Genomic DNA, 22910 nt, shown 5'->3' with positions numbered 1-22910 from the left:
TGGGGCCGCCAAGCCCGCGGAGCCAACTTGGGGATGTCTTGGCGGGGGTCCGGGGGGGAGGAGATTCTGGGGGCCAGGTACATTGTAGCGAGCCTCTACGTTGTAGCTAAGCTGTTTGGGGGAAATCCGACCGTTTCACGGCCGCTGAGTGGCTGGACCACCTCCCTGAGGTCCCAGTCGTGTCGCCTCTAGTACCTCTTTTGGCCCGTTTGGGGTCTGCTTTCGGTCCTGCCTTCCACCCTGGTCCAGGTCCTTCATTCTTAGCTCTTATTCCAGAGATGAAGGTACTTTCATGGGAGATGAATGAGAGCGGGGCTTTAATGTTTCTCTATGTTGATCGGATCGATATGATTGACTGACTGACTGATGAAGCTGATTTACGTTGTATGACAGGAAGGGGCGGGGTGTCCTACCTTCCCCCTTCCCGACGTCTTGGTCCGCGAACAGCAAAGAGAGAAAGAGAAAGGGAGAACCGGTGAACCACCACCTTCATCTACCTACAATGTACAACGTATCTCCCATGTCCATGTCCTAATTACAAGTACCACGTAGGTACCACCTTTCCGGTCCCGTCCGTCATCCAAATACCATTGAATGCCCTCCACCACCCTCCCCCTTTCCCTCCTCCTCCTACTCTCCCTGCCTCCTTTTTCTCACACATCTTGTGTGTCTTCATACTTGTCGTCCATCACATTGCGCATTCGTCTATCCATCTATACATATCCGGCCGTCTTACCTCCTCGGACCTTATTCTTGCTCACCTCATCCTGGCCACCAAAACGCTGTCAACATAGCATAAATAACAAACATCTCCCAAGCCGTCAATTTATAACCCCTCACTCTTTGCCTGGCTTGGCTGTAGGGTCTCATCTCTATTTCTTCCTCTTCTTTGAACAAAAAAACACCCTCTCGACAAAGGACGCTCGACCTCCTTCAATGTTGTTGATATCACGTCAATAACCCCCTTCCCCCCTCTCGCCCCTCCTCATCCTCCCTCTCTGTCTCCGCATACGAGCCCCTCGCCATCGAAACGAAGCCTGTCCGCCTCTTCCTACGCCGCATTCGAATTCTCGACCCATATATCTGTTCTCCCGCGAAGCCGATCGACATCCTCCCGATCACTCGATCAGCAGCTACTCTTCCCGTGTCGTGCGCCAGTTGGGAGGGCCTTGCTACCGGGCCCGTTTGGCGTTTGCGCTTTCGTCCGTGCTCGGCACTCGCACTGCCAGGCTTCTCTCATTGTAGGCGCCTGACTCCTTGGTTCGAACCAAACACGTCCTCTCGGTCCGGCTCACAAAGGAGGAAAAGTGAAAGGGAAAGGGAAAGGGAAGAACATTGCTTGAATACGGATTCCGTGACCGAAATACGCGGCCATGCCATCCACCATGCTCGCGTCGTACGCCGACACGACAGGGAGGGCTGTCCCCGCTAAGCTCACCAAATCGCGTAGCAAGGCGGTTGTGAAGCCCATTCTCAAGAAGATGGGCACGCAGTCAGCTAAAAGCTCGCTCGACCTGGACCGGACGTGGGAGGAGCAGATCCACTACAGTGGTCATGGCTGGGGGTCGAAGCTCGGTTCCAGAAATGCAGGCGCCGGGTCCAACACCAAGGGAAATGCCGGCGTGGGATGGGGAGACGGCGAGACCGAGGGCAGTGTATACGGCCGGTTGGATATCGACAGTCTGACCGGTGCCGTCGACATCAGGTCGCACCCCAGCCTATCCCACGCTCGGTCGACCAGCGGCACGTCCCATGCCAGCATCACAACCTCCGGAAGTGGCCCGGGTGCCTACCGCACAGGCAGCTTCGTCCACCCTTTCCAGCAAACCCCGCGCACTTCCCTATCTTACGCCAATTCCCTGGCCAGCGTGGATCAACAGACCTCCCGGGACTACTCACCTACTACCATAACCGAGGACGAAGATCTCGAGCCTGGCTCCTCCCCCGGCGCCGCCCACGGCCAGCACCACCGTGCCGGTAACTACCTGTCAAGTTCGCTGGGCTCCACAAACACTTGCAGCGTCAACCTCACTTCCTCCCATTCTGGCAACTGCGCTCCTGCCCCGCGCCGCCCCTCGCTCGCCAACAACCGGACTTCTTCCCTCTCCGACGTCAATTCCCACCAACCTCTCCGACTTCTCGCCTCGAATCGCTCCACATCGGCATCAGGTGGTTCTCGACTCGCTCACGTTGCGAGCGTCTCGGATCTCAACCTCGTCACCGAACCCGGCGAGTCTAGTTCTCTTTCCAAAAGTCCAGCCGCCCCGCACTCCAACAACACTGCAGTGGCCCTGGCATCACCACCACCAGCACCACCATCGGCATCTGTGCTTGCATCCCCTACATCACCTGCCTCTTCCACCATGTCTCCCTTCCGCACCTCCCTCGAGGGCTTCCGCTTGCGCTCTCGCTCCGAAGTCGACCCCGCTTACCACCAGGAACGCATTCGCCAGGAGCGCCAAAAGTGGGAAGACCGCGAGCGATTGAAGGACATGAAGCGCGCCAAGGAGGAAATGAAGCGCCGCGAGCGCGCCGATGCCAAGGAAGCCCAGCGATACGAGCGGGAGCAGGCGCGCATTTACAAAGAGGCAGTGGCCCTCGCCAAAATGGACCCGGAAGGTCTCGTCTCCCGTACGAGCACGAGTCACGCCGGTGCAGCCGCCCTCGCCCGGATTTCCACGGATATCGACCCCCAGGTCGAGGTCGAGGCCGAGGCCAAGGCCCGCCCCGTCAACGCCGGCAGTGCCCGCTTCGCCGCCAAGTACATGGAGAACTCGTACGTGTCTCCACCCCAGTCCAAGAAGGCCCGTGCCGCCCAGCGCAAGCAGAAGAAGCTGCAAGCCCGCGTGCAGCACATCTCGCGGTCCACCATCGACCCGGCCACCGCCGAGAAGCTTGCCTTTGTCAGCCATGAGCACCAAGACGCCGCCGGTCAGGAGCCGAGGCCCGACGACCAGGATGCTCAGGACGTCGCCTTCAATGCCCATAGGCGGCCCAGTGCGAAGCGGAGGACGCAGGGTGCCTGGACCTCCTTTATGCTCTGGTTCCGAACTAGGATTTTGCGACTCCAGACAAAGTTGGACATCTGAGGTCGTTCCGCGGTGCGTCTGAGCGCCTGCCTGAAGGGTGCTTAGCATCGGTGCATACACAACCCGTGACTCGACATGTTCTTTCCGAGACATCGATTCTCCATTGGCGACAGGGAATATCTGAAGGACCGACCACGAGCTATTTCGCCTTTCACCCCGAGAATCCGCCCATTCGCCATCACTGGGTCGGATCTGTTCAGTTGTCATTTTCGTTCAGGTTGTTTTTGTTTCTTTTTTTCTTTTCTGACTGTCGTTATATGTGCGAGGCGTTGGCAGCCTTTGATATCCATGTCCCGGTTGGCGGCAAAACTACGGCGTGGCTGGCGTGGGCCGCAACGCCTGAAAGGCCAATTGCCTCTCGCTCTTGTCCTTTTTTCTCTGCTCTCTTTTAGATGTGCACTTTGATTTGGGTTGGCAGTCTGGCTTTCTACTACGTCTGGCAAAGCAATGAGGTATGGATTTGGTTTGGGTTTTGGATCTGAATCCATCCGCGGCAGGATGGCGAGACAAAACCAAAAGGACGGACGGATACCTTGTACTCTCGCTTTTACGGACCGGCGTTCTACGGCATCATGTGAAGCGATCATGTTTTTTTTTTCCTGATTTGCCAGGTCTTGGCAGTGTTGGGACAGATATGGCTGGTTGCGTCGTTGGCATTTTGTCTCTCCCTTTTGGGTTGAGGAAGTGATAGATTAGCGCTGGTTGAGAGCCAGCTAAACAAACATATGCCGTAGCTTTCACGAGCTGCAGGAAAAATGTTGCTTTCCGTCTACTTGTCTGAAGATCAGTAACTTGTCTCGTCCCCGTCTTGAACATACTAGCGAGTATCATGTTGTGTGTCGTATAAGAAGAGGTGTCTGCGTGTGACCAAGGAACGACTAGAGAGCCTTTGGGTGAAGGAAATGGCACTGCACAAGGTTTCTTTGAACACTGCCAGTCCGTTGCACCTTGTCCTTTCTTACAAGTCCTTCCTGTTCTATACCATACAATCATGAGGCAAAATATCTCTGGGTAACCAAAGACGTGCGACAACGAGGATTTGAACGGACATTTATACAGTAAATAATACATATTGTACACACGCAACGAACTAGTCAAGTCCCACCTCGGCCTCGACGATCCGATTCTGCTGGTATTCGGGCCCATGACCTGCGGAAGGTCCCGCGAGCGAGAAATCCAACATGGCACCCAAGGCACCAAATTCGGCCAGCCGGCCAGCGCCCACACCGTCGGCGACCCAGGTCTGGCTACGCATGCCGAAGGACGGTAAGCTCTTATACCACCACGCGGCACAAGTAAGCGCCGATCCGAGAGCCAGCACACCGCCGGCGAGCGCAGCGGTGCGTTTGGCGAGGCAGCTTCCGTCGGCCGCGGCGGCCTCTGCGCGCCGCCGGTTCTCGGTTGCGTATAGGTCGCCCAGCGTCGGGGTGACGCGGAGCACGTCGTCGAGGAAGCGGACGAGGGTCCTCGCTCCTCCCACGGCGCGGGGATGGCCATCCGTGGCAGCCGCGGCGGACCAGGGGAGGGGACCGGGGTTCTCGAGACAGGTGCGGTTGAGGTCGGCGGCGAGGGCGGACAGGGCGGGGAACTTGCAGGCGAGGACTTTGCGGAAAAAGTCTTGCGGGACGGGGGCGGCGGCGGCGAGGGCGAGGTAGCCGAAGGCGAGGCAGTCGAGGGAGGTGACGCGGGGGCCGGGACAGAGGAGGCGTAGGTTCGGGTTCGGGTTCGGGTCCGAGTCGGTGGTTGTTGTTGGCTGGGTTGTGCGGCGGAGGTCTTCGAGCACGGAGAGGGCGTCGACGGCCATGGCATGGAGGCGGATGGTGGCGGCTTCGCCGGGGGCCATCTCCTCCAGGACGCCCTTCTTGCGGCGGGTTGTCGGGAGGTGCTTGATGGCGGCGTCGAGGGCGCTGAGGTCGTTTTGGGCGGCGGGGTCGTCGGGGTCGTCGGAGAGGGGGAGGCCGGCGACGAGGTGGGAGACTCTTTCGACGGCGGCGGCGCGGCGGGCGGTGGGTACGGTCCAGGTCAGGGGGAAGGGGAGGATGGCGCTGTAGGCGGGGCGGGTGGTCTGGGACCAGTTCCGCGGTAGGGCGTAGAGGGTGAGGTCGAGGAGCGGGGCGATCTGGGAGGAGATGAAGGAGGTGTAGGCGGCCAGGTCGGCGCGCTGGGCGGGGGTTAGGTGTACGTCGAGGTCGTGGGTGGTGTGGCGGGAAAGATGGGCGACGACGGCGTCATAGCCTGTTGCCCAGGTGCCGGTGGCTTTGGAGCGGAGGGCCGGGAGGCGGTCTGGTAGACGGAGTTAGTTGAAAAGGTGGGTGTGTGTTGTTGGGTATTGGAAAGAGATGGGAGGTAGAGACGTACTATGGGGGGTGAGGGAAGGGTCGCTGCTGGGAGTGAGAGTCCATTCGGAACTGGGCAGGGTGTAGTGGAGGTAGGCGATGGCGGCCAGACACTCGGCGTCGATGGATGGGAGGCCAAAAGCCGGGCCCCATACATGGAGCTCAAAGATTGACATGGGAAGCCGGAGGGGATTCCTCTGTTCTGATGGACGAGAAGATGGATGGTTGTTGAATGGGGACGTCGTCGTGGATGCGGCCTGTTCCGTTTCCGGCACCCTGATCTTCACGTCGTGTTTTTACGTCTGAGACTGGAAGTGTGGCCGCAAAGCAAGCCGAGCTCAATTGGCAGGTCGTGCAAGCCTCGTGTTGATTAGTTTGTCGTTGTTTAGACTGAAGCCCGGTATCATCTGTATGTGTCAAGTCCAACGTTTTTCCATGACAGTCTAAACCTACAAGCCACAACGCGTGATCACGTGATGGAATCTGGGTCTGAGAGGGAGGTACCTACGCTGTAAGTACTTTGTACAGATAGAAGTCACGAGACGTAGATGGTGTTAGTCAGCACGGCATCGTCAAAGATTATGTAAGTAGACGTTTAGACAGTCCAAGAATGTCTAATCTCTGCCCCTGAATTGCCAAGACATGACGATATTCATGATGACATCTACGCCCGCTTTGCCAAGTACAATTGTTGGGAACAAGCTTGCAAAGACAAAGTTTCCGTACCTATACTTGGGACGGCGAGATGAAAAGGGGCTCTACGATGCACTTGTCTCTACCCCTGACGGTCGTTGCGAAACATGCAGCGACAGCGACATCTTTCGAGGGGACAAAGCGTCCGAGATGACGGAGGACTCCGCACATTGCGAGCATGTAAGCAAAATAACTCACGAGACTTGGCCTTTGGTCTGCCCTTGAAACGAGAGTGCACCGATAGACAGGACATACGGGAGACGAATAAAAACACCGCCCTCCACCGAGTGTGTGTGTGAGAGAGTGTGTGAGTGAGTGAGAGAGTGAGAGTGGGAGAGAGCCAAGAAGGGAAAATCAAGACAAGATGCTCCTCAACCGTACGATGCGACTCTTGGCCATCTCGGGCCCGTCGGGTATTGGTATTCTGTTTAGCCAGGGCCGCGGGTTCGGCGGCCATCTGCAATGATACGCCACGTCGCAATTACTCCCGTCCGTCCTTTGCGGAGAAGGCAGACGAGACGGGGTCAGTGGGAAATGGAAAATGGTGTCTTCTACGAGGCGGACTAAAAAAAAAAAAAAAAAAAAAAAAAAACTCACGTGAATTAGTCGGTTTTTGTTCCGCCCCGAGAAGGTCAACGGGAGCTTGCCAGCCGCCCTCTTCCTTTGTTGGGGGCCTCGTCGCTGCCGTGCCGAGTTGAAAGGGTCACCTGACCGAGTAGGACAAGCCATTGTTCAGCGCGCCGAGGACGATGCGAGCAAACTGCACCCCAGCTGTGTGCTGTGCTTGGCCCCAATACCACCCAACCTTGCCCGCATGGGCGCAACGGGAATTGAGCGACCGCACACATCCACACATCCCGATCGCCATGGAATGCAACTGCAACATTCAACTGCAACAGTGTACTTACTTAGTAGGGAGAAATGGGCAGTCCAAGAGCCGAGGCAGTGCAGACAAATGTCGATCCAATCTCACCACACCTCGACGCTGCTAAGAATGAGAAGCGCCGGCGCCCATGATGCAGACAGATAACACCAAGGAGATTGCCGGCAGAAAACAAAAATAGGTATACATACAACGTACATAATAAAGGGGTAAACGAAGAAACAAATGTCGCTCATACCACGCATCTGCATGCAGCATGTACGTTGTATGCACTCCCAGTACAAAATGCATCACGAGAGCGTTTCTTGTCTTGTGCTCATTTCGGTAATTCTCTTGTCCTCAGCCCTGCTTACCATTTAGTCGCTTTTGCGCGAAATACCGTTGTATCCCTCCCGTGTCCAAAGCGGTCTCAGGAACCCGAGACACCCACCAGCATAGTCGCGCCTTGTCTTTTCAATTGCTCGACTGTCCGCCTTTGTGGGGCATCTTCCCCCCAGTCTCACTCTGTCACGGAGCTGACTTGCACCTGACCTTGTACACGCCGAGAAGAAGAACGCCAAGATTGCGTAAACAAATTCATTTTCGTTTTCATTTCAAATGCATGCAGATCCAAATAAGCCAATTCATAACTGAGATTTCCACCGAGTCCCGGAGAATAAACCAATATGATCAAGGGTATCTACCACGGTAGGGCACCCCCCTATATTCCGACGCCATGCAAGAGAAACGACAAAGTATCAGCCAAACCGCGGCTGAAGAGCACCCCTGCCGCCTGATTTTCATCATCCCAGATACTCCAGATAGCCCTCCCCTCCCACTTCATAGAACTCGTTCCATCCCGATCCGTTACCATCACTGCCTGCTCGGGAGTAGAGCGAGGGCAGGCCATCATTGATTAAATGGTGATATGAAAAATGCTGTAGGCGTGTGGGGAGAAGAAGAAGAAAAGAGTGTAGAATAGGATACAGCGACGGAAGTAGCCGGTGGCGAGGGGGTCACTCCATGGCATTGCCTGCCGATGGAAGGGTGGCTTTGTGGTGTCGGTAGGCTCCTAGGGTCATGACATATCTCGAGGGTATGCAGACTTGTCGGCGTAGACTAGGTAGCCAACGACCCTTCCGACGTGCTGTGTTGCTGTCGTGTTGATAGTGTGGTTTGGGCGGATCGCTGCCGAGGTGTGGGTTCCTAGGGCAGCGTCCTGGTGGGTGGTACATCGCCCCAACCCGCCGTAGGGAGGAGGGGGAGACCAGAGGTGGTGTGCTCAAAGAGGCTGAGAAACGGAGTGCCGTGCAACCCGCTTAGGTGGATGCGGACAGCGGAGGATGAGCAGTTGTGTGGATTCGTACACTGGAGAGCCAGAGTACTGTGCCGTAGAATGCAAATTGACTGCATCACGAGTCGAATTGGTTCGCCGAGACCAGAGGTAGAGCGCGCGTGCCAGAAAGGAGGTCACCAAAATCCTGGGTTCATGGTCCTTAACCCCTCTTCGGGGTGGGAGGCAGAGGCCGGCTCGGGGGAGGGCCAGGGCAGGGAGGAAGCTGGGAGGGGCGCTGGGCGGGCATCTCGTCGAAGTTGGTGGTAGAAGCCATCGGTGTGGTTGTGATGGTTTGTTTTGTTGATCTGTGAGGCCAAAGGCGAGGCAAGCAGTGCTGGCGGTTGAGCTGGTGGTTGAGGCTTGGGAGCTTAGCTTGTAGACTGGTAGGTCGTCTAGAGATGTTGTTCTTGACTGTTGCTGAGATGATGCGAACCGGTTGGTTAGAGCTGGTGTAGTTGAGAAGAGTCAAGATGCTTATGGAGGAAAATGGAAACTAGAGGCATGGGATCAGAGGAGAGGGGGTCGCGCTTTATGTATTGTATTCACAGGCACAAGATGGCCGAGGAGACTCGAGCAGCTTTGGTATTTTGGCGCCCGTTCCCGTTCTCCTACACTTCGGACATTGTACGGTATATCCACACCCCCCTCTATTTCCACCCATCCCACCCCAACCCCCACCCCTTGTACCCACCTGTGCGGACACCTTATGATCAGGCTTTGCGGAATTGCAGGGGAAGTACATCACTGGGGAATTCCGCTGTACATACAACGTACTTCGTACATGATACAGTATACAACGATACACTCCGTTGTACATTAGCCGCGAATACTCTAAAAGGAAATATCAAGTCCTCTCAGTCCTTGGCCGCAGCCAAAGCGGGCCGATGCCAAGCAGACGCCGAGAACAACGTCATTCAACTTCACTTCCACCGCTGTTCCGGGCAAATACTAATTCAGGTGCCAGGTCTCGTAGGTGATGTTGCCAGATGATACGCCTGGTTGAGGTAATCTACGTGACAAATGTGTACATCTTTCTGCTTACTTGCACTAATACTCCGTATCGTCCGAAGCCGTTCACCATTGCGCCGATGGTCAGATGAAAGATTGGAAATCAGCTTGACAAGCGCCGCTTCGGTGGATCGGTCAGTGGGCGCCATTAGACGATAATCTCACTAACGATGTACCTAGAGACTTCTCTCATTTTGTAATCCTTCTTCCGGCAGTGACGCAAAAATGAAACAATGCTGGGAATGTCCGCCCCACTTAGTCTATCCATTCCCCTGTCGATATAATAACATGTGGCTTTTCCTTCCCCTGTCGCACCTACTCTGACCCCTGGTTTCTTGGCTAATTCCCCGTCGTAAGTACTGGTACATCGACCTTCCTTTCAGGAAACGTCTCTGCCTAATCCGCTACTTTGTTGAAATACCGACACGCTGGAAGAACGGGACCTAGCTGCTGCAGTCTGGTGGGGGGTTCGTGGGCGATCATGTGTTCAAATTTTTATTGCTTTTTTTTTCTTCCTTTTTTCCGCCCACAAACGCATTTCTTTTTGCCTAGAGCTGTGCGGCGGGTGCATACGTTGCAATCTAATAACCTCGTACGCATCACGACCTCTCTTCTTACGGATAATCTCCTTTTGTTTTATAAAATCATCCGCTGGACAGAATCTAAAAGTAACCAAGTACCAACTACAACGTACTTGAAAGGGATAATACAACGTACTACAACGTACATACGAAGTACGTGGGATGTTGAATTCGGCTTGGTCGATTCTTTGATTTACGAGGTTAATTTCGGAGGAAATTTAAACCTGGTATCGTGATATGTGGCCTCGGAGATCGTCAAACCCTTATGTACAACGTATTACACGTGTACCTACGTTGCAAGTACTCTTACAACACACTCCGATTAAATTAAAACGGCAAACGAGAGGGGAATAAAAGTTTGATTGTCGCTTTAATTATCATCTCCACCCTTGCAGCAGGCAGATCGTCCTCAACCCTTTTCTCTAGTTTATGAATGCATTCCCTTAGCAAATCGCGGGGGCCTTTTTTGTATTTTCCATTTATTTATTTGGGTGAATTTCCCGTGTGCCGTAACCCTACATAGGGGGTTTCTTCGGGACACGATGGCCCCAATCAGTCACTCAATCCCAACAATCAATTCAACTTTGCGCTTTGTCCCGGCGGTTACATAGATCACGGGGCATTGTCGTGCTGCTGTCGCCCAAATGCCCCACCATCCGTTTACCACATGCGTTGTATGAGATTGTTTGGTTTCTGACCACTATGAGTCGCCGAATCAGCGTGGATTTTATCCTTATCAACAGGGCAGTCTTCTCGATCCTACGTTCCGCCATAATATGACTCAATGACACTTGTAGATTTGCGGTGAGCGTCCATCGTGTACCGGCAAGTACAGCGATGTAGGGCTATCATTTTAATCCTTGCCATCCTCACGTCACGTCAGGCAGCCATCATCGGACCCCGCAAGGGTCTTGCAACGTACAATTAAAGCTATGACTGATTGACGTCGTCACGGACATGGGGACAAAGGCCAGATGACGAAACAGGGCAATTCTGTGGGTATCCGTGAATCGAAGACAGGTTACCTAGGATAGGGGTGACAAAACGCAGACTGTTCTGATCCGCTTTGGCGCCCAGCGCAGCGGGTCGTCGAGGACTTCCCATCCTCCACCTACATTTCCCCATGGGCAATGTTGCTTTTCCTTTTCTTTAAAAAAGAGTTAAAGCAAATGTGGGGGGTATCTACTTCAAGTCCCATACAACGTACGTTGTAATGACCAATAATGACCGACATGGCATTTCAGCGCGAGGGTTACAGGTTACTGTCCCACATCGCATCGATCGAACGTGCCGAGCATTGTGTCTGTACGAAGTACGTGTAATGTACGTGTACAACGTAATCCGCTACGGCAAGCTTGAGATCACGTTGTGTGTGCCCAAGGCATCCAAGACAGTTCGCACCTGTTCCCGGCTTTCCGAACCTCACCCTCACGAGACCACCGAGTGAGTACCCATGACAGAAAATCCCGTCCCATGCAGCCCTACCAATCCTACACCCCGTACATACAGCGTACAAACACGCACAGGCACTCGTCCAGGGCGGCTGTGCAGGGCGCAACGTGGCCGCCCGATCCGCCCTCCCGAACAGACGCCCGATAGGTACGTTGTACGTTGTATGCCTTGCTTTAATCCTGGAGGGCTGACTGCTGACTGCGGACTGGACTGCCGACCACTAATACGGCGGTATCGCGATCAAACAGAATTTGTCCCACCGAAGAAGCCCTATGTGACTCATCCCACCTAATTTCAAGGGTCGACCTTTGGCCGTTTCACGGCACAGAGAGCGCTGTTCTTGACCGCTGATGTACGAATATGTAACTTGTGGGAGGCCAAGCCAGCCAACATGGCAAACGACTCACCAACCCTTCGGCACCGTCGGCTCTTGTATGGCACTCGCCCGACACTGTCTTGATCCCGAAGATTCCTAATTATTCGACAGGCCGTGGGTCCGTCCCCAGAGCCAACCAACACGTCAAGAATCGGGAGGTCGTACCGGTACATGCCTACTTTGGACGTGACGAAGGCTTCCAGAAGCAGTGGGTACCAGCACTAGACCTCTTCCGTTACACGTGTTACCCCCACTTCGTCCCATTCATGCTAGGGGAGTGAGTCCTCTAATCGCGGAGTACAACGTACACTACAACGCACACACCGCACTCGGGTATCGGAGGACTAGTAGTGTAGCGCAGAGTTCGGTAAGGCGAGGTGAGGTCAACAGGCAGCTCCCTGCGAGAATCTAGCGGTCAAAGGCTAGGAGGGAAGTTTGACAGAAAATTATTAGGGCAGTAGCACACTGATTATTGATGCCAATTGATTGGCAATTTCCCCCTTTAATGTCGGTCGCGCCGAGACTTTGCCTTTCTTAGTCTTGATTGGTTGTTATATTTCTTAAATTTTCCTTTTCCTTTTCCTTTTCCTTTTTTTGTCTTATCATTCGTACTTCCAAGACGTTACGGCGCCTGGAATTCCGGTCCGCGGCACTTTATATATGAGATGATCGCCGTTTTTGCCGTTTTTGCCCTTTACGTCGCATGGCGTGGGTCCGAATGCCGACAAGTTCTCTCTCGTCCGAAGAGCCGAGCTTTTCAGGTCCGGGAGACACAACCGAGCGCGGCGCGAAGAATATTCTCGACGATACCAACGGTCAGATCGAACCGCAGAACTGAATGCCATCTCACTAGCCCCTTAACTGTCTCGGGAGCGAGCGAAGTTTCATGTGTCCCTGTGACCTGCTACGTTGTACGCCGCGCACTGCCAAGCTGGTAGCCAGATTTTGTTAGACGTAGCGGTAGGAAATACGAATAAGGAGAGTACGAAGGTACATAGCCCTCGGTTTATCACAACACGTGGCTGTGTCACCCATGCGCAGTGGTTCCCAAATTCCGAAAAGGTTACAGATTGGACGTGAACTAGGTGGAGCGGACCAATAGTTTCACAGCAATTTCGACTTGACGTTTTTTTCGGGTCTTTCTCCGGATCCACTGTTACCATAACGGGGCGATGCTGTTGCGGAAACTCACCGTCTTTTCGGCATGGCATACCTATTCGTATTGGTAACACTGTACGTTGTATCTGACAACTGTCGTCATAGGTCTTTCAATGTCTACGTTGTATACTTGGCAACAGTGACCACCATGTGCCCAGTTACAAGAGTTACAAGGGAGTGTGGCAGGGGCGGTCGATGAGACAAGCCAAGCAAGTGTCGTGATTGATCCGAGGAGCTGGCACGGTTTGAAGTTGGGAAATTGCACTTTCGAAGGAATTGCGATATCGCTCCGACGATGGTTGAGAATTGTTGAGGCTCGGCATTCTATCCTAATTTACAACGTGCCCTTCTGCCAAATTTCCGCTATTCCTTGTTGAGCTCACATGTCAATACAAGTTACCTAAGCGCACGCATGATGAACGGAAGTACGCGTAAGAATATAATCTCTTGCGGCTCACTACCTACGAACAAAGTACAACGTACACGTACTGAACCCGATCATCTACACTACACACAATATGATCCATATCACCGAGTAAGTTTTCGGAAGGATCAGCCGACTGGTCAACAATCGAACGGTCGATGGTTTGGTCTTGGTGTACGTCGTATGGTATATGCCCCAAGCTTCATCAGACCGGGTTGGATTTGTCATTACAACGAGTAAGGGAAAAAGAGAGAAGTAAAAAGGAGGCTATCAATCGTCACCGATGACGTGGTGAGGTGTCAATTCCTACGGAGTAGTTCGTATGTACTATAGCCAAACGACAAAGCCCTCTCGTTTCACATTTTAGCCAAGTCAGCTGCAAACGACACACGACACGGACATTGACACCCCGCTATTCTCAGCTGACTCGGGCTATATTCGGATTGGAACAGGCCGCTGAATGGATACAGCCACAGACGCCTGGCCGAGAAGATACAACGACGTCGTTGACTTACATAATCCACCTCACCGTTCTCATGGAACGCCACGAATATGGTGTGCGGTGAACTATTGACCTCGCTAAATCCACGCCAGGGACGAACGAGGCTTCGGCCTGCCCGGAGGCTGAGGTCTGGAATTCTCTATTATTATACCCTATTTTTATCTGTTCCTTTCATCGTCTGTCCCGCAGCTACCGAATCGCGTGTTTCGCGCGGTACAACTACACGGCTGCGGCTCTCTCCGTTCCCGAGGCTTACGTTGTATAATAGCCTCTCTCATCGCTCAGCCACCGAAACGAACATGACGGAATTATATCGTCTTCAGCCCGTCTTGTCGGTCTGCTTGGCCCAGACCAATCCACGCGGTGAAATGCAATGCCATGAGGGGTACTTTTTTCGTAATATTCTGCGCGGGCCGTATTCCAGGGGAGTAGGCGGTGCCTTGTAGTGTATTGTGTGGCTGGTCCGCGAGCAATACGTTGTACATACATCATCAGGCATACGTTGTATTGTCGCCAACGCGCCCGCACACATGGGGTAAGACACCCAGCGATGCATTCTTGTACCTATACTTTCAATGGCGTCTTGAATATACAGTACTGCATTCTAGCCACCTCCAGTCTCACCTCGTCATGCATCAACAACACAGCCTCACACATGGCACACACCGAGCTGTCTGGGATGTGCTTACCAGGCTGGCAACACTACCCAAGCACACATATCTTCAGTCATGGACCGGACCCGTCGTGCTAACGATCTCCCCTAATCAATCTCCACCTCATTTTCCCAGTATGTACATTACATATACATACGTTGTATAACGTAAACTTACGGTGAGGCTTTCTTCCACGTGGAAATCAGGGGAACTCGGATGGTCGACGAATCACAGACAGCCAATGGCGAGGACCCCGGTGGCTTTGCCGGAAATAGGAATCAAGCCACGGAAGCGGAATGTGTGGCTGATTCTCGGTGACTTGTTTCGGTGCACTTGCTTTCGGAGAAACGACTCGATTCTGTTCCGCACCCCTTTTTTCCTTTCCTTTCTTTTCTTTTTCTTTGCCTCCTTTTGACAACAAGCATTGGCATTAGTTGTACTACGTGTATGTAACGTTTCCATAAACTTGACGGTGAGCCAAGTAAATCACTGGCACAGTTGATATGATCGGCCATGACCGCTGCGACGGTGCGAAACGAACGCATCTCATCACAATGGCCGTCACTTGATGATACCCATGACAAAAGAGATAAGCTTAAAGCCGCTGCAAAAGACCAAGGCCTCGGCATCTATCGTATTCACTCCGTGTACACCGTAACATTAGGCTTTAAGAGCTTCGCGAGCGCATAAACAACACGGCAGTGTTTGATGCCTGGGGTTGTCTTCAGAAGGGTGAGTGGCACAATGTCGTACATAATCCCAACCTTTGCCAAACTCCGTACGACATTATGGGTTAGAAGACCTCGGCATCATGCCCTGCATCTCTGTACGGAATATGTATGTACATGTTCTGCATTACGTGCGGACCAATCCATTGCCATGGCTCAGATCGACCTGTGGCTGACGTGCATCTGGACAAGCGGGATAAGTACACTGATACTCCCAGCCCCCTCCTCTCATTCCACTGGCCTGGCAAAGAATTGAACGACTTACCTTACCGGATGCGTATGTACGGAGCAGAGAATGAGGGTGGTTGAGGGGAACCCCCCCCCCCCCCCCCCCCCCCCCCCCCCCCCCTTCGCCAAGTCTCGTCAATGTGCAATACAACGTACGTTGCACAGAAGTTCAAGACGCCAAGAATGTGTTTTGCGGAGCGCGAAAACGGGAGTAGCCTGGGGCTAGCGCGACATGTCCAGAGGGCCCGCGCCGGTCCTACCCGAGCCCGCCGGGCCAAGACATAGAGGTCTGTGTTACAAAGGCCATTCGTCATTCGACTGTTGTTCGTGTTTCGCCTGATGTACGTTGTATGTACGTGTACACATGAGATTAGGCAGGCCGGACGGATGGAGAGACAAAGATGCGTTTGAAACTCGACAGGGCTCAGGGGCTGCGTGAAATGAAGTATGATAAGGGAAAGACAGGGCAGGGCAGGGCAGGGCAGGGCAGGGCAGGGCGTAAGGCAATCGCCGTTGATTGTCCTGGAACTTGCCAGAAAGGTACAACGTACTCTAGGGATTACAGGTACCTGGGATTGGAAGTACATTACGGTATCTACTAGGTACAGTATGTAAGTCGCCCGATGGTAGGGGAGTAAGACACCATGGAGATGCGCGGTCGACCACTTCCCTATGCTTCCCAAATGACGAGATGGATTCCTCACCGACTTGCTTCCATTCCGTGCCGCTTGTCCTGCGCACCCTCTTCCCGCACGTCCTCCCATCGAATTAGTCATGAATACATAGTTCATTCGCATCCTTGCCAGACACGAATTGGGCTGGTTCTTTCCTGTCCCCTGTCCTGGCCCTTGTCAGTCCAAATTACTTTGTGCTCATTGATGACCCGAGGCGTTGGAGAGGATTCATCCTTCGGCCTTTTCACTTGGGTTCCCAAGGGGCCCCAGTCGACAGGGTGCTGTCCTTTGTACATGTACAACTACATATGAACGGACTGACTGACGGAGCACATCGTGGACAGACCAGGGGTCGGGAGTCTGTCTGCAATGACCACCTGCACCGTTGACAGCGGGGTTCACAAACAGGATTAGGAAGCACGTACATACAACGTCCGAGGTAGGGTATAATAGTAGGGAAACGCTGACCATGATGTGCGGCGCAGCAGAACGGCTTTCAGAGACCGTCGCACAAAGCTGTCACAAACAAGGAACCCTGGCATTGTCTGTCTTTCTTTCTCTGCTATGTCTTGTCTCCCAGTCCTGCCGTTGGCGGCCGAGGGGTGTTGCCGGAGCTGTTGTCACGGTATGGTATCGCGACTCATTACCCCCATGAGCCTCTACCCCCATCACTTCTGCGCCATTTTGCATATCCATAGCGTTAGTAATGAGATAGGCCGGGGTGTCAAGGTACAACACGGCAGGACCACGAGTTCGCATCGGACAAAGCATGGATGCGTACGTTGTATGTAGCGGAGTCCTGAGGTCCTGAGATGCCAGGGCCCCTGTCGGCCGTGTCAGGGATCTCATCAGCTGACCCAGCCAGAGGGTAAAGAGCGGGGTGCGACGCGGATCGGGCGCAGCGCCAAGAAAGCATTTTTTTTTTATAGAAATGGCCAACGGGTTGTGCTGTGTGTGGTTCCTCTCTGGGGTTGCGCCGAGGTAATGTTGACCCGTTGTGAAGGGAGGACGGTACGGTACGTCAAGCAGGGTATAGACATCGCGAGCCAATCCATGGTCCATAAGGAAAGCTCCGATGTCCAGCCTGCCTACAAAGTAATAGTAATGCTTATCCCGCATGGTATCGTCAGGGGCCAGAACCAATCGTGACGTAGGACGACTCGCCCAACTATCCGCCTATCTTTGTGCTGATGCAGTCAAGGACTAAACTGGACCGAGAGACCGACGAAATAGGTCACATATAGGGTGGTGTACAGCGTAGTATGTACGTTGTAAGCCTGTTGTTCGGTATGCTGCCTCCTCGGTCAAGGCTGCAGCAAAAGAGGGGAACGAAAGTTCGATGACGGCTCCCTCACAAGTCTCGCCAGGGCAACGGTTCTCGGTATCCAATGAGCATCTCCATCGGGCCACCCAAGCTAATTCCAGTGCCTGGGGGCGTTTCCCCCCGCCGGGGTAAAGAAAGACAGAATCGAAAAGGGGAGGGTGTGTAATGGTGGTTAGGTAAACGGGCATCACACTTTGGCATATCGAGAAGCGGACTGTCTTCCAAGTCCCATGTGCTCAATCAAAGCAACGCCCCTGTCCCGTCACATCACATGGGCAGCCTGAGTCTGGCTTTCGAATAAGATTATGTCGATGATCCCAGCCCAAACAGGGAGTCCTTCCCCCCCTACCCCAGCCTTCTTGGGAAGGTCGTTTGGGTTGGGAATACGTCTCGCGGCCGCTTCATTGTCTGGTACCAGAATGGACCAAACACACCACCCCTGGCTCAGCCCAACCTTTGTCTGCTGTGGGCGGAAATGGCGCAGTTGCCAAGGCGTGGGATGGGTAGTATCGTCGCCGCGCATTCGCGACGCCCAAGTGCGAATATCACGGATATCGCAACCCCTCCCCTTTTCTTCTTCCCCCCCATCTTCTCCCCCCGCAAACTAATTTCTTGCGTCAAGACCCCCGCGAACATCTATGACGCATCCTCCTCTGCTCCCGGGTTAGGCGCCTGGGTGGAGCTGATCCAGTTCTCCATCACCGCTTGTCCCGCGGGCTTGTCAGCCCTTGCGGCCGCTGCACTTGCTGTCCGTTTGCCAGTGGATCGGCTGGTATCGTTGTTGCTGTTGCTGCTGCTGCTGCCACCGGCGCCGCCTTCCCGCTTCTTGACCACGAGGCAGAGCACGCGACCGTATATGGCAAACCCTTCAAACGTGACGTCCATGGCCAGTTTCTTCTTGTCATCCGTCTCGTCGTCGTCACCCCCGTCCGTGGCTTGTTTCCTCCGTCGTTTGGGAGGTGGGGGGCCCGCGTCGTCCGAGTCGATCTCAATGGTCCCAGTACCTGCGTCTTGGTCTGCCTCGTCCTGGTCATCTGATGATGCTCTAAACTCGTCGTCCTCGTCCTCATCATCGTCATAGTCGTCGTACGTCGCAGTTTGGCGCCGCCTCTTGGGTCGCACCGTCTCTGTCTCTTGGGCGGAAGGTGGTATGCCTTCCAAAGCAACAGCGGGTTCCTCATCGCTCTCCTCTCGCAGTACAATCGGCTCGGTCTCAGTATCTCCGTCTGCATCTATGTCGACAGGCGCGTCACTGGCCATGCCCGTGAGCTTCTTCGAGTTGGACTTCAACTTGCTCGTAGCCTTGTCCCTGAAGTGTTTCTGCTTTGTGAGCAGCGAATGCCGTGTAGTAGTCTCGGTGAGGAAGATGGAGACTTCAAAGTCATCTAGTCGCCGTTGGACAAAATAATGTTAGTTCTAAGCCCTGGCTGTCACATCCGGCTCTTCGATCCTACTGGAACGACACCCGGGTCGCAAGAACAGCAAGGGGAGTCATTCTAACGAACCTTGCACGACGACATCCTTGATGCTCTTCTTCTTGTTCTTCTTACTTGTGCGCTCGCGCTCCCTCTCTTCGCGTAGCTTGGGAAGGACCAGCGGGCGGATACTCTCAATAACCTTGGGGAGGATGGGGTTGCGTGGATTCAGAAGCCAAGTGTGGACTAGAGCTGGGTTGTCGAGGTAGATGCGGCATTCAAGGACTGAGTACTTTGTTATGCGTAGATATCGGCGTATTGGAGCCATAGGGCCAGTTCTGGGATTCGATCAACCTCTACAAGGACGTTCTGTTGGCGGCTAGTTCGACTTGTACGTGACGCGAAGGTGGACGGTTGAGGATGATGGTGCTCAAGGATCCCGAGCACGACAGCTTGGAAGGCGATAAGCAGATCCCAATCTAATCTAATCTAATCTATCGATGTGGGGACCAGCTCCTATCTAATCTAATATCCGTACTGTCCCGACATACTTCGTACAGTGTACATCGTTAGGTACCTAGGAGGTACAACTGCCATCAAACGCGCCAGATTCGAGACAACGCGCCTAAAAAGATTCCCCACCAGAAATTTGTCCCACCATCTTCGCCGTCACTGCGCAGACCTCGGATGCAGCCCATTGAAGGTCAGAGTCAAACTGCTATGATCCAAGGGAGACCATGTCGAAGTCATGGACCTCGACCTTGAGGCTGCCCAAGTCCCCATTCCCGTAAGCTTGCCTCCATCATAAGAACTTCCACCGTCCCTCTTCCGTCCCTCCCTGACATCGATACAGTCCTAGACCTCTGCCACAGTTCCGAGCGGAATACCTACGACGATGCACCGATGATTTTTACAAATGGCAGCAGGCAAACCGGTCCGGTGGTCGGTTTGTTCTCCACGACGGCCCTCCCTACGCCAATGGCAGCCTCCATGTCGGGCACGCCCTCAACAAGGTCCTCAAGGACATGATCAACCGAGTCAAGGTGCAGCAAGGCTATCGCGTGCAGTATAGTCCGGGATGGGACTGCCACGGTCTGCCCATCGAACTCAAGGCCTTGGGCGCTTCACAAGGGAAGGGCATGACACCTGTCCAGATCCGCCAAAGCGCCAGGGAACTCGCCACCAAGACCCTCCTGGAACAGATGGACAGCTTCCGTTCATACGCCGTCATGGCTGATTGGGATGCCCGGTGGACCACTATGGATCCGGATTTTGAGATCCGCCAGCTACGTCTGTTCCAGCAAATGGTCCGCGACGGCTTGATCTATCGCAAGCACAAGCCCGTGTACTGGTCCCCTTCCTCGAGGACGGCATTGGCCGAAGCCGAGCTCGAGTACAACGAGAACCACGTCTCCACGGCTGCCTACATCCGCTTTCCTGTCGCCGATGCGTCTCTGCCTCGCGAGATACGAGAGGCGATGGGGAAAACATTCCAGGGGACCGTGTACGCCATCATCTGGACGACTACGCCCTGGACGCTCCCCGCGAACCGGGTGCTCGCCGTACACGATGACCTGGACTATGATATCGTCCGTGTTGGAGCCGATAATGCGTACATTGTTGCTCAGAGCCGGAGGGATATCCTCCCGACTATTTTCCCGGATGCACAACTTGAAACGCTCATCACCATCAGAGGAATCAATCTGAAGCAGCTTCAGTATGTCAATAAGCTGCGGGGCAGGAACGCACCCCTGCAGCCTGTTATTCACGCCGATTTTGTCTCTGCGGATTCCGGCTCCGGCCTGGTCCACTGCGCCCCTGGCCACGGCTTCGAAGACTACGAAGCATGTGCAGCCCTAGGCATCGATGCGGCCGCTCCCATTGACGACGAGGGCCATTTCACCAAGGACGCTTTCCCCGATGCACCCGAGAGGCTGACGCAGGCGTCGTCCATTCTCAAGGGAGGCAGTAAGGCCGTGTTGAAGCTTCTGGAAGAGCACGCCGATGTCCTGCACTTGGAGAAGTACAAGCACAAGTACCCGTACGACTGGCGCACCAAACAGCCCGTCGTGATCAGGGCGACGGCCCAGTGGTTCGCAGACGTGGACTGCATCAAGGACAAGGCTCTCGAGGCGCTGCAGAGCGTCAAGTTTATTCCCGAGTCGGGCCGAAAGAGGCTGGAAAGCTTCATTGTCGGGCGCAGCGAATGGTGTATATCTCGCCAGCGGGCTTGGGGGGTCCCCATTCCTGCGTTGTACGACCAAGAGGGCAATGCCGTCGTGACGGACGAGTCGGTAGACCACATCATCAACGTCATCCGAGACCGCGGCATCGATGCCTGGTTCTCAGACGCTCCCGACGAGCCCGCCTGGATAGCCCCCTCCCTCAAGGGTACCGGTACCTACCGCCGCGGGATGGACACCATGGATGTTTGGTTCGATAGCGGTAGCAGCTGGACATTGACCGGAGGCCAGGCCGATGTCTACTTGGAGGGTTCCGACCAGCATCGGGGCTGGTTCCAGTCGAGTCTCCTCACCCACGTAGCTGCTGCGCAGAACAGCGCCGCTGCCACGTCGGACAACCCAGGGAAGCCTGCCACGCTATCGCCTTTCAAAACCCTCATCACACACGGCTTCACCCTTGACCAGAAGGGGCAAAAGATGTCGAAATCTCTAGGTAACATCGTCTCGCCCAACGAAATCATGGACGGCACCCTGCTGCCGCCCATGAAACTGCGCGGCAAGGAGAAGAAGGCGGCAAAAGGCCCGACCTACGATGCCCTCGGGCCAGACGCGCTACGCCTCTGGGTCGCCAGCTCCGAGTTCACCAGGGACGTGGCCATCGGCGAGGCCGTCCTGAAGTCGGTCCACACGGTCCTGGTCCGGTACCGCACCATCATGCGCATGCTCCTCGGCTCCATGCACAAGGAGGCACGCACAGCGCCCCTGACGACCCTTGACAGCATCGCCCTCGTGCAGCTCTCCGACGTCATGCGCGAGGTGGGCACCGCGTTTGCGAGCCATGAATTCTACAAGGCCTTTAGCGCGCTGAATCGGTGGGTCGCCAACGACCTCTCTGCCTTTTACCTCGAGGCGTCCAAGGACCGGCTGTACTGCGGGGACGGTGGCGGCGTCTTGGAGCCCATCTTCCACGGCTTCTTGCGCATGCTCGCACCGATGACTCCTGTTCTCGTCGAAGAGGCGTGGGAACATCGCCCGGAATGGATGGCCGCTGATACGTGAGTTGCCTGGCTTTTTGCGACCTTTTTTTTTTCCCTTGACTATTAGCTTAACTGGATCTTTTAGGAACCTCGTTCATCCTCTCCACGCTTTGTATGACGCGCCGCTATCCGATACATCCCGCTTGCGCCTCGACGAGGAGACCATTCGTAAAGACATCCCGACTCTCATGGCCGTCCATTCGGCCGTCAAGGCAGCCCTCGAGCAGGCCCGCCTTGCCAAGGTCGTCGGCTCCTCTCTACAGAGTGCCGTCGTTTTATCGTCGTCGAACGAAGCCGTCAACCAGACACTGGCGCGGTACGCAGACGAGCTGGACGCCATCTTTGTCGTCTCTTCTGTGGATATAAACGCATCTGCGCCTGCGGGCCCGGAATGGGCCTATGTGCAAGAGTTTGATGTGGACGGTGGTGGCGTGCAAAAGGGAACCGTCACGGTGCTCCCGCCTCGGCAGCATAAGTGTCCCCGGTGTTGGAGATATCTCGCCGTCGAGGAGGATGCTCTCTGCCAGCGGTGCGATGACGTTGTCGCCAGGATGTGATGTGTTTTGTATATTACATGTCATGTAGAATATCGTGTACTACAGTTGTAGAATAAGACTTGATACCCCTCAAAGCAACCCTACCCTTGGCTGCATGGGATCGTCCATCATTACCTGGTTCTTGAGACGAGTATATGCATACAGGCCATACGTCCTAAGGCACACTGCCTACGACTTGACATGTCGCTCTCTCCTGCGCCGGACGCATTAATCATTTTTGAATTGAACAAGCTCCATTTCTGTCCGATGCCTGGGATCAAGACCACGCGAAATTGTTCCATTCCATGCCTACCA

At 54.5% G+C, this 22910-nt stretch overlaps 13 protein-coding genes across 13 annotated transcripts; 7 read left to right on the top strand and 6 right to left on the bottom strand.

Moving 5' to 3' along the window:
• Positions 1–299: 299 nt before the first annotated feature.
• Positions 300–1253, top strand: ACRALDRAFT_208965 (uncharacterized protein; the record flags this gene model as incomplete). Its single annotated transcript, XM_071022550.1, has 5 exons — positions 300–332; positions 394–504; positions 543–784; positions 819–938; positions 1016–1253. 5 exons carry the CDS (start codon positions 300–302, stop codon positions 1251–1253), a joined length of 744 nt encoding a protein of 247 aa, XP_070876097.1.
• On the top strand, positions 672–3860 carry ACRALDRAFT_1062689 (uncharacterized protein). The gene has a single exon (XM_071016651.1). It carries the CDS (start codon positions 1386–1388, stop codon positions 3087–3089), a length of 1704 nt encoding a protein of 567 aa, XP_070876096.1. The 5' UTR covers positions 672–1385; the 3' UTR covers positions 3090–3860.
• A 42-nt stretch (positions 3861–3902) lies between these two features.
• On the bottom strand, positions 3903–5834 carry ACRALDRAFT_1075766 (uncharacterized protein). Its single transcript, XM_071018431.1, has 2 exons — positions 5448–5834; positions 3903–5372 (listed from the first exon to the last, which is right to left on the bottom strand). Exons 1-2 carry the CDS (start codon positions 5599–5601, stop codon positions 4180–4182), a joined length of 1347 nt encoding a protein of 448 aa, XP_070876095.1. The 5' UTR covers positions 5602–5834; the 3' UTR covers positions 3903–4179.
• Positions 5835–5901: 67 nt separating this feature from the next.
• On the top strand, positions 5902–7135 carry ACRALDRAFT_208962 (uncharacterized protein; the record flags this gene model as incomplete). The annotated part of the gene is made up of 9 exons (XM_071022549.1): positions 5902–5936; positions 5988–6008; positions 6066–6141; positions 6179–6298; positions 6350–6405; positions 6443–6526; positions 6555–6662; positions 6725–7018; positions 7054–7135. 9 exons carry the CDS (start codon positions 5902–5904, stop codon positions 7133–7135), a joined length of 876 nt encoding a protein of 291 aa, XP_070876094.1.
• A 91-nt stretch (positions 7136–7226) lies between these two features.
• Positions 7227–7618, top strand: ACRALDRAFT_208961 (uncharacterized protein; the record flags this gene model as incomplete). Its single annotated transcript, XM_071022548.1, has 4 exons — positions 7227–7259; positions 7301–7507; positions 7548–7567; positions 7609–7618. The coding sequence occupies 4 exons, from the start codon at positions 7227–7229 to the stop codon at positions 7616–7618; spliced, it is 270 nt and encodes an 89-aa protein (XP_070876093.1).
• Positions 7619–7701: 83 nt separating this feature from the next.
• Positions 7702–7890, bottom strand: ACRALDRAFT_2041588 (uncharacterized protein; the record flags this gene model as incomplete). Its single annotated transcript, XM_071021165.1, has 1 exon — positions 7702–7890. One exon carries the CDS (start codon positions 7888–7890, stop codon positions 7702–7704), a length of 189 nt encoding a protein of 62 aa, XP_070876092.1.
• Positions 7891–9236: 1346 nt separating this feature from the next.
• Positions 9237–9807, bottom strand: ACRALDRAFT_208959 (uncharacterized protein; the record flags this gene model as incomplete). Its single annotated transcript, XM_071022547.1, has 6 exons — positions 9237–9264; positions 9310–9325; positions 9395–9445; positions 9490–9596; positions 9640–9696; positions 9752–9807. The coding sequence occupies 6 exons, from the start codon at positions 9805–9807 to the stop codon at positions 9237–9239; spliced, it is 315 nt and encodes a 104-aa protein (XP_070876091.1).
• Positions 9808–10142: 335 nt separating this feature from the next.
• On the top strand, positions 10143–11504 carry ACRALDRAFT_208958 (uncharacterized protein; the record flags this gene model as incomplete). Its single annotated transcript, XM_071022546.1, has 10 exons — positions 10143–10172; positions 10301–10310; positions 10462–10625; positions 10703–10744; positions 10789–10813; positions 10875–10900; positions 10956–11037; positions 11098–11108; positions 11150–11204; positions 11287–11504. 10 exons carry the CDS (start codon positions 10143–10145, stop codon positions 11502–11504), a joined length of 663 nt encoding a protein of 220 aa, XP_070876090.1.
• A 26-nt stretch (positions 11505–11530) lies between these two features.
• Positions 11531–13543, bottom strand: ACRALDRAFT_208957 (uncharacterized protein; the record flags this gene model as incomplete). The annotated part of the gene is made up of 19 exons (XM_071022545.1): positions 11531–11562; positions 11618–11627; positions 11664–11723; positions 11765–11808; positions 11843–11954; positions 11988–12002; positions 12056–12131; positions 12200–12262; positions 12346–12364; positions 12432–12486; positions 12548–12627; positions 12658–12733; positions 12765–12852; positions 12894–12920; positions 12966–12984; positions 13030–13178; positions 13233–13269; positions 13302–13348; positions 13407–13543. The coding sequence occupies 19 exons, from the start codon at positions 13541–13543 to the stop codon at positions 11531–11533; spliced, it is 1146 nt and encodes a 381-aa protein (XP_070876089.1).
• A 55-nt stretch (positions 13544–13598) lies between these two features.
• Positions 13599–15507, top strand: ACRALDRAFT_208956 (uncharacterized protein; the record flags this gene model as incomplete). Its single annotated transcript, XM_071022544.1, has 12 exons — positions 13599–13606; positions 13683–13870; positions 13910–13944; positions 14007–14058; positions 14103–14202; positions 14288–14604; positions 14677–14797; positions 14893–14903; positions 14969–15030; positions 15065–15124; positions 15173–15375; positions 15417–15507. 12 exons carry the CDS (start codon positions 13599–13601, stop codon positions 15505–15507), a joined length of 1248 nt encoding a protein of 415 aa, XP_070876088.1.
• Positions 15508–15561: 54 nt separating this feature from the next.
• Positions 15562–18385, bottom strand: ACRALDRAFT_1093057 (uncharacterized protein; the record flags this gene model as incomplete). The annotated part of the gene is made up of 11 exons (XM_071019654.1): positions 17696–18385; positions 17616–17659; positions 17456–17515; positions 17315–17399; positions 16624–17276; positions 16419–16593; positions 16235–16381; positions 16131–16183; positions 16033–16101; positions 15708–15954; positions 15562–15648 (listed from the first exon to the last, which is right to left on the bottom strand). Exons 1-11 carry the CDS (start codon positions 17945–17947, stop codon positions 15562–15564), a joined length of 1872 nt encoding a protein of 623 aa, XP_070876087.1. The 5' UTR covers positions 17948–18385.
• On the bottom strand, positions 17877–20219 carry ACRALDRAFT_1081068 (uncharacterized protein). Its single transcript, XM_071019104.1, has 3 exons — positions 19391–20219; positions 18930–19091; positions 17877–18809 (listed from the first exon to the last, which is right to left on the bottom strand). The coding sequence occupies exons 1-3, from the start codon at positions 19434–19436 to the stop codon at positions 18061–18063; spliced, it is 957 nt and encodes a 318-aa protein (XP_070876086.1). The 5' UTR covers positions 19437–20219; the 3' UTR covers positions 17877–18060.
• ACRALDRAFT_1075765 (uncharacterized protein) lies at positions 19298–22616 on the top strand (the record flags this gene model as incomplete). Its single annotated transcript, XM_071018430.1, has 3 exons — positions 19298–19626; positions 19693–22077; positions 22145–22616. Exons 1-3 carry the CDS (start codon positions 19577–19579, stop codon positions 22614–22616), a joined length of 2907 nt encoding a protein of 968 aa, XP_070876085.1. The 5' UTR covers positions 19298–19576.
• Between the last annotated feature and the right edge of the window lie 294 nt (positions 22617–22910).

Source organism: Sodiomyces alcalophilus (genome assembly GCF_042370955.1).
Source record: "Sodiomyces alcalophilus JCM 7366 unplaced genomic scaffold ACRALscaffold_3, whole genome shotgun sequence".
Classification (NCBI taxonomy): domain Eukaryota; kingdom Fungi; phylum Ascomycota; class Sordariomycetes; order Glomerellales; family Plectosphaerellaceae; genus Sodiomyces; species Sodiomyces alcalophilus.
This window is presented reverse-complemented; position numbering and strand designations above follow the sequence as displayed.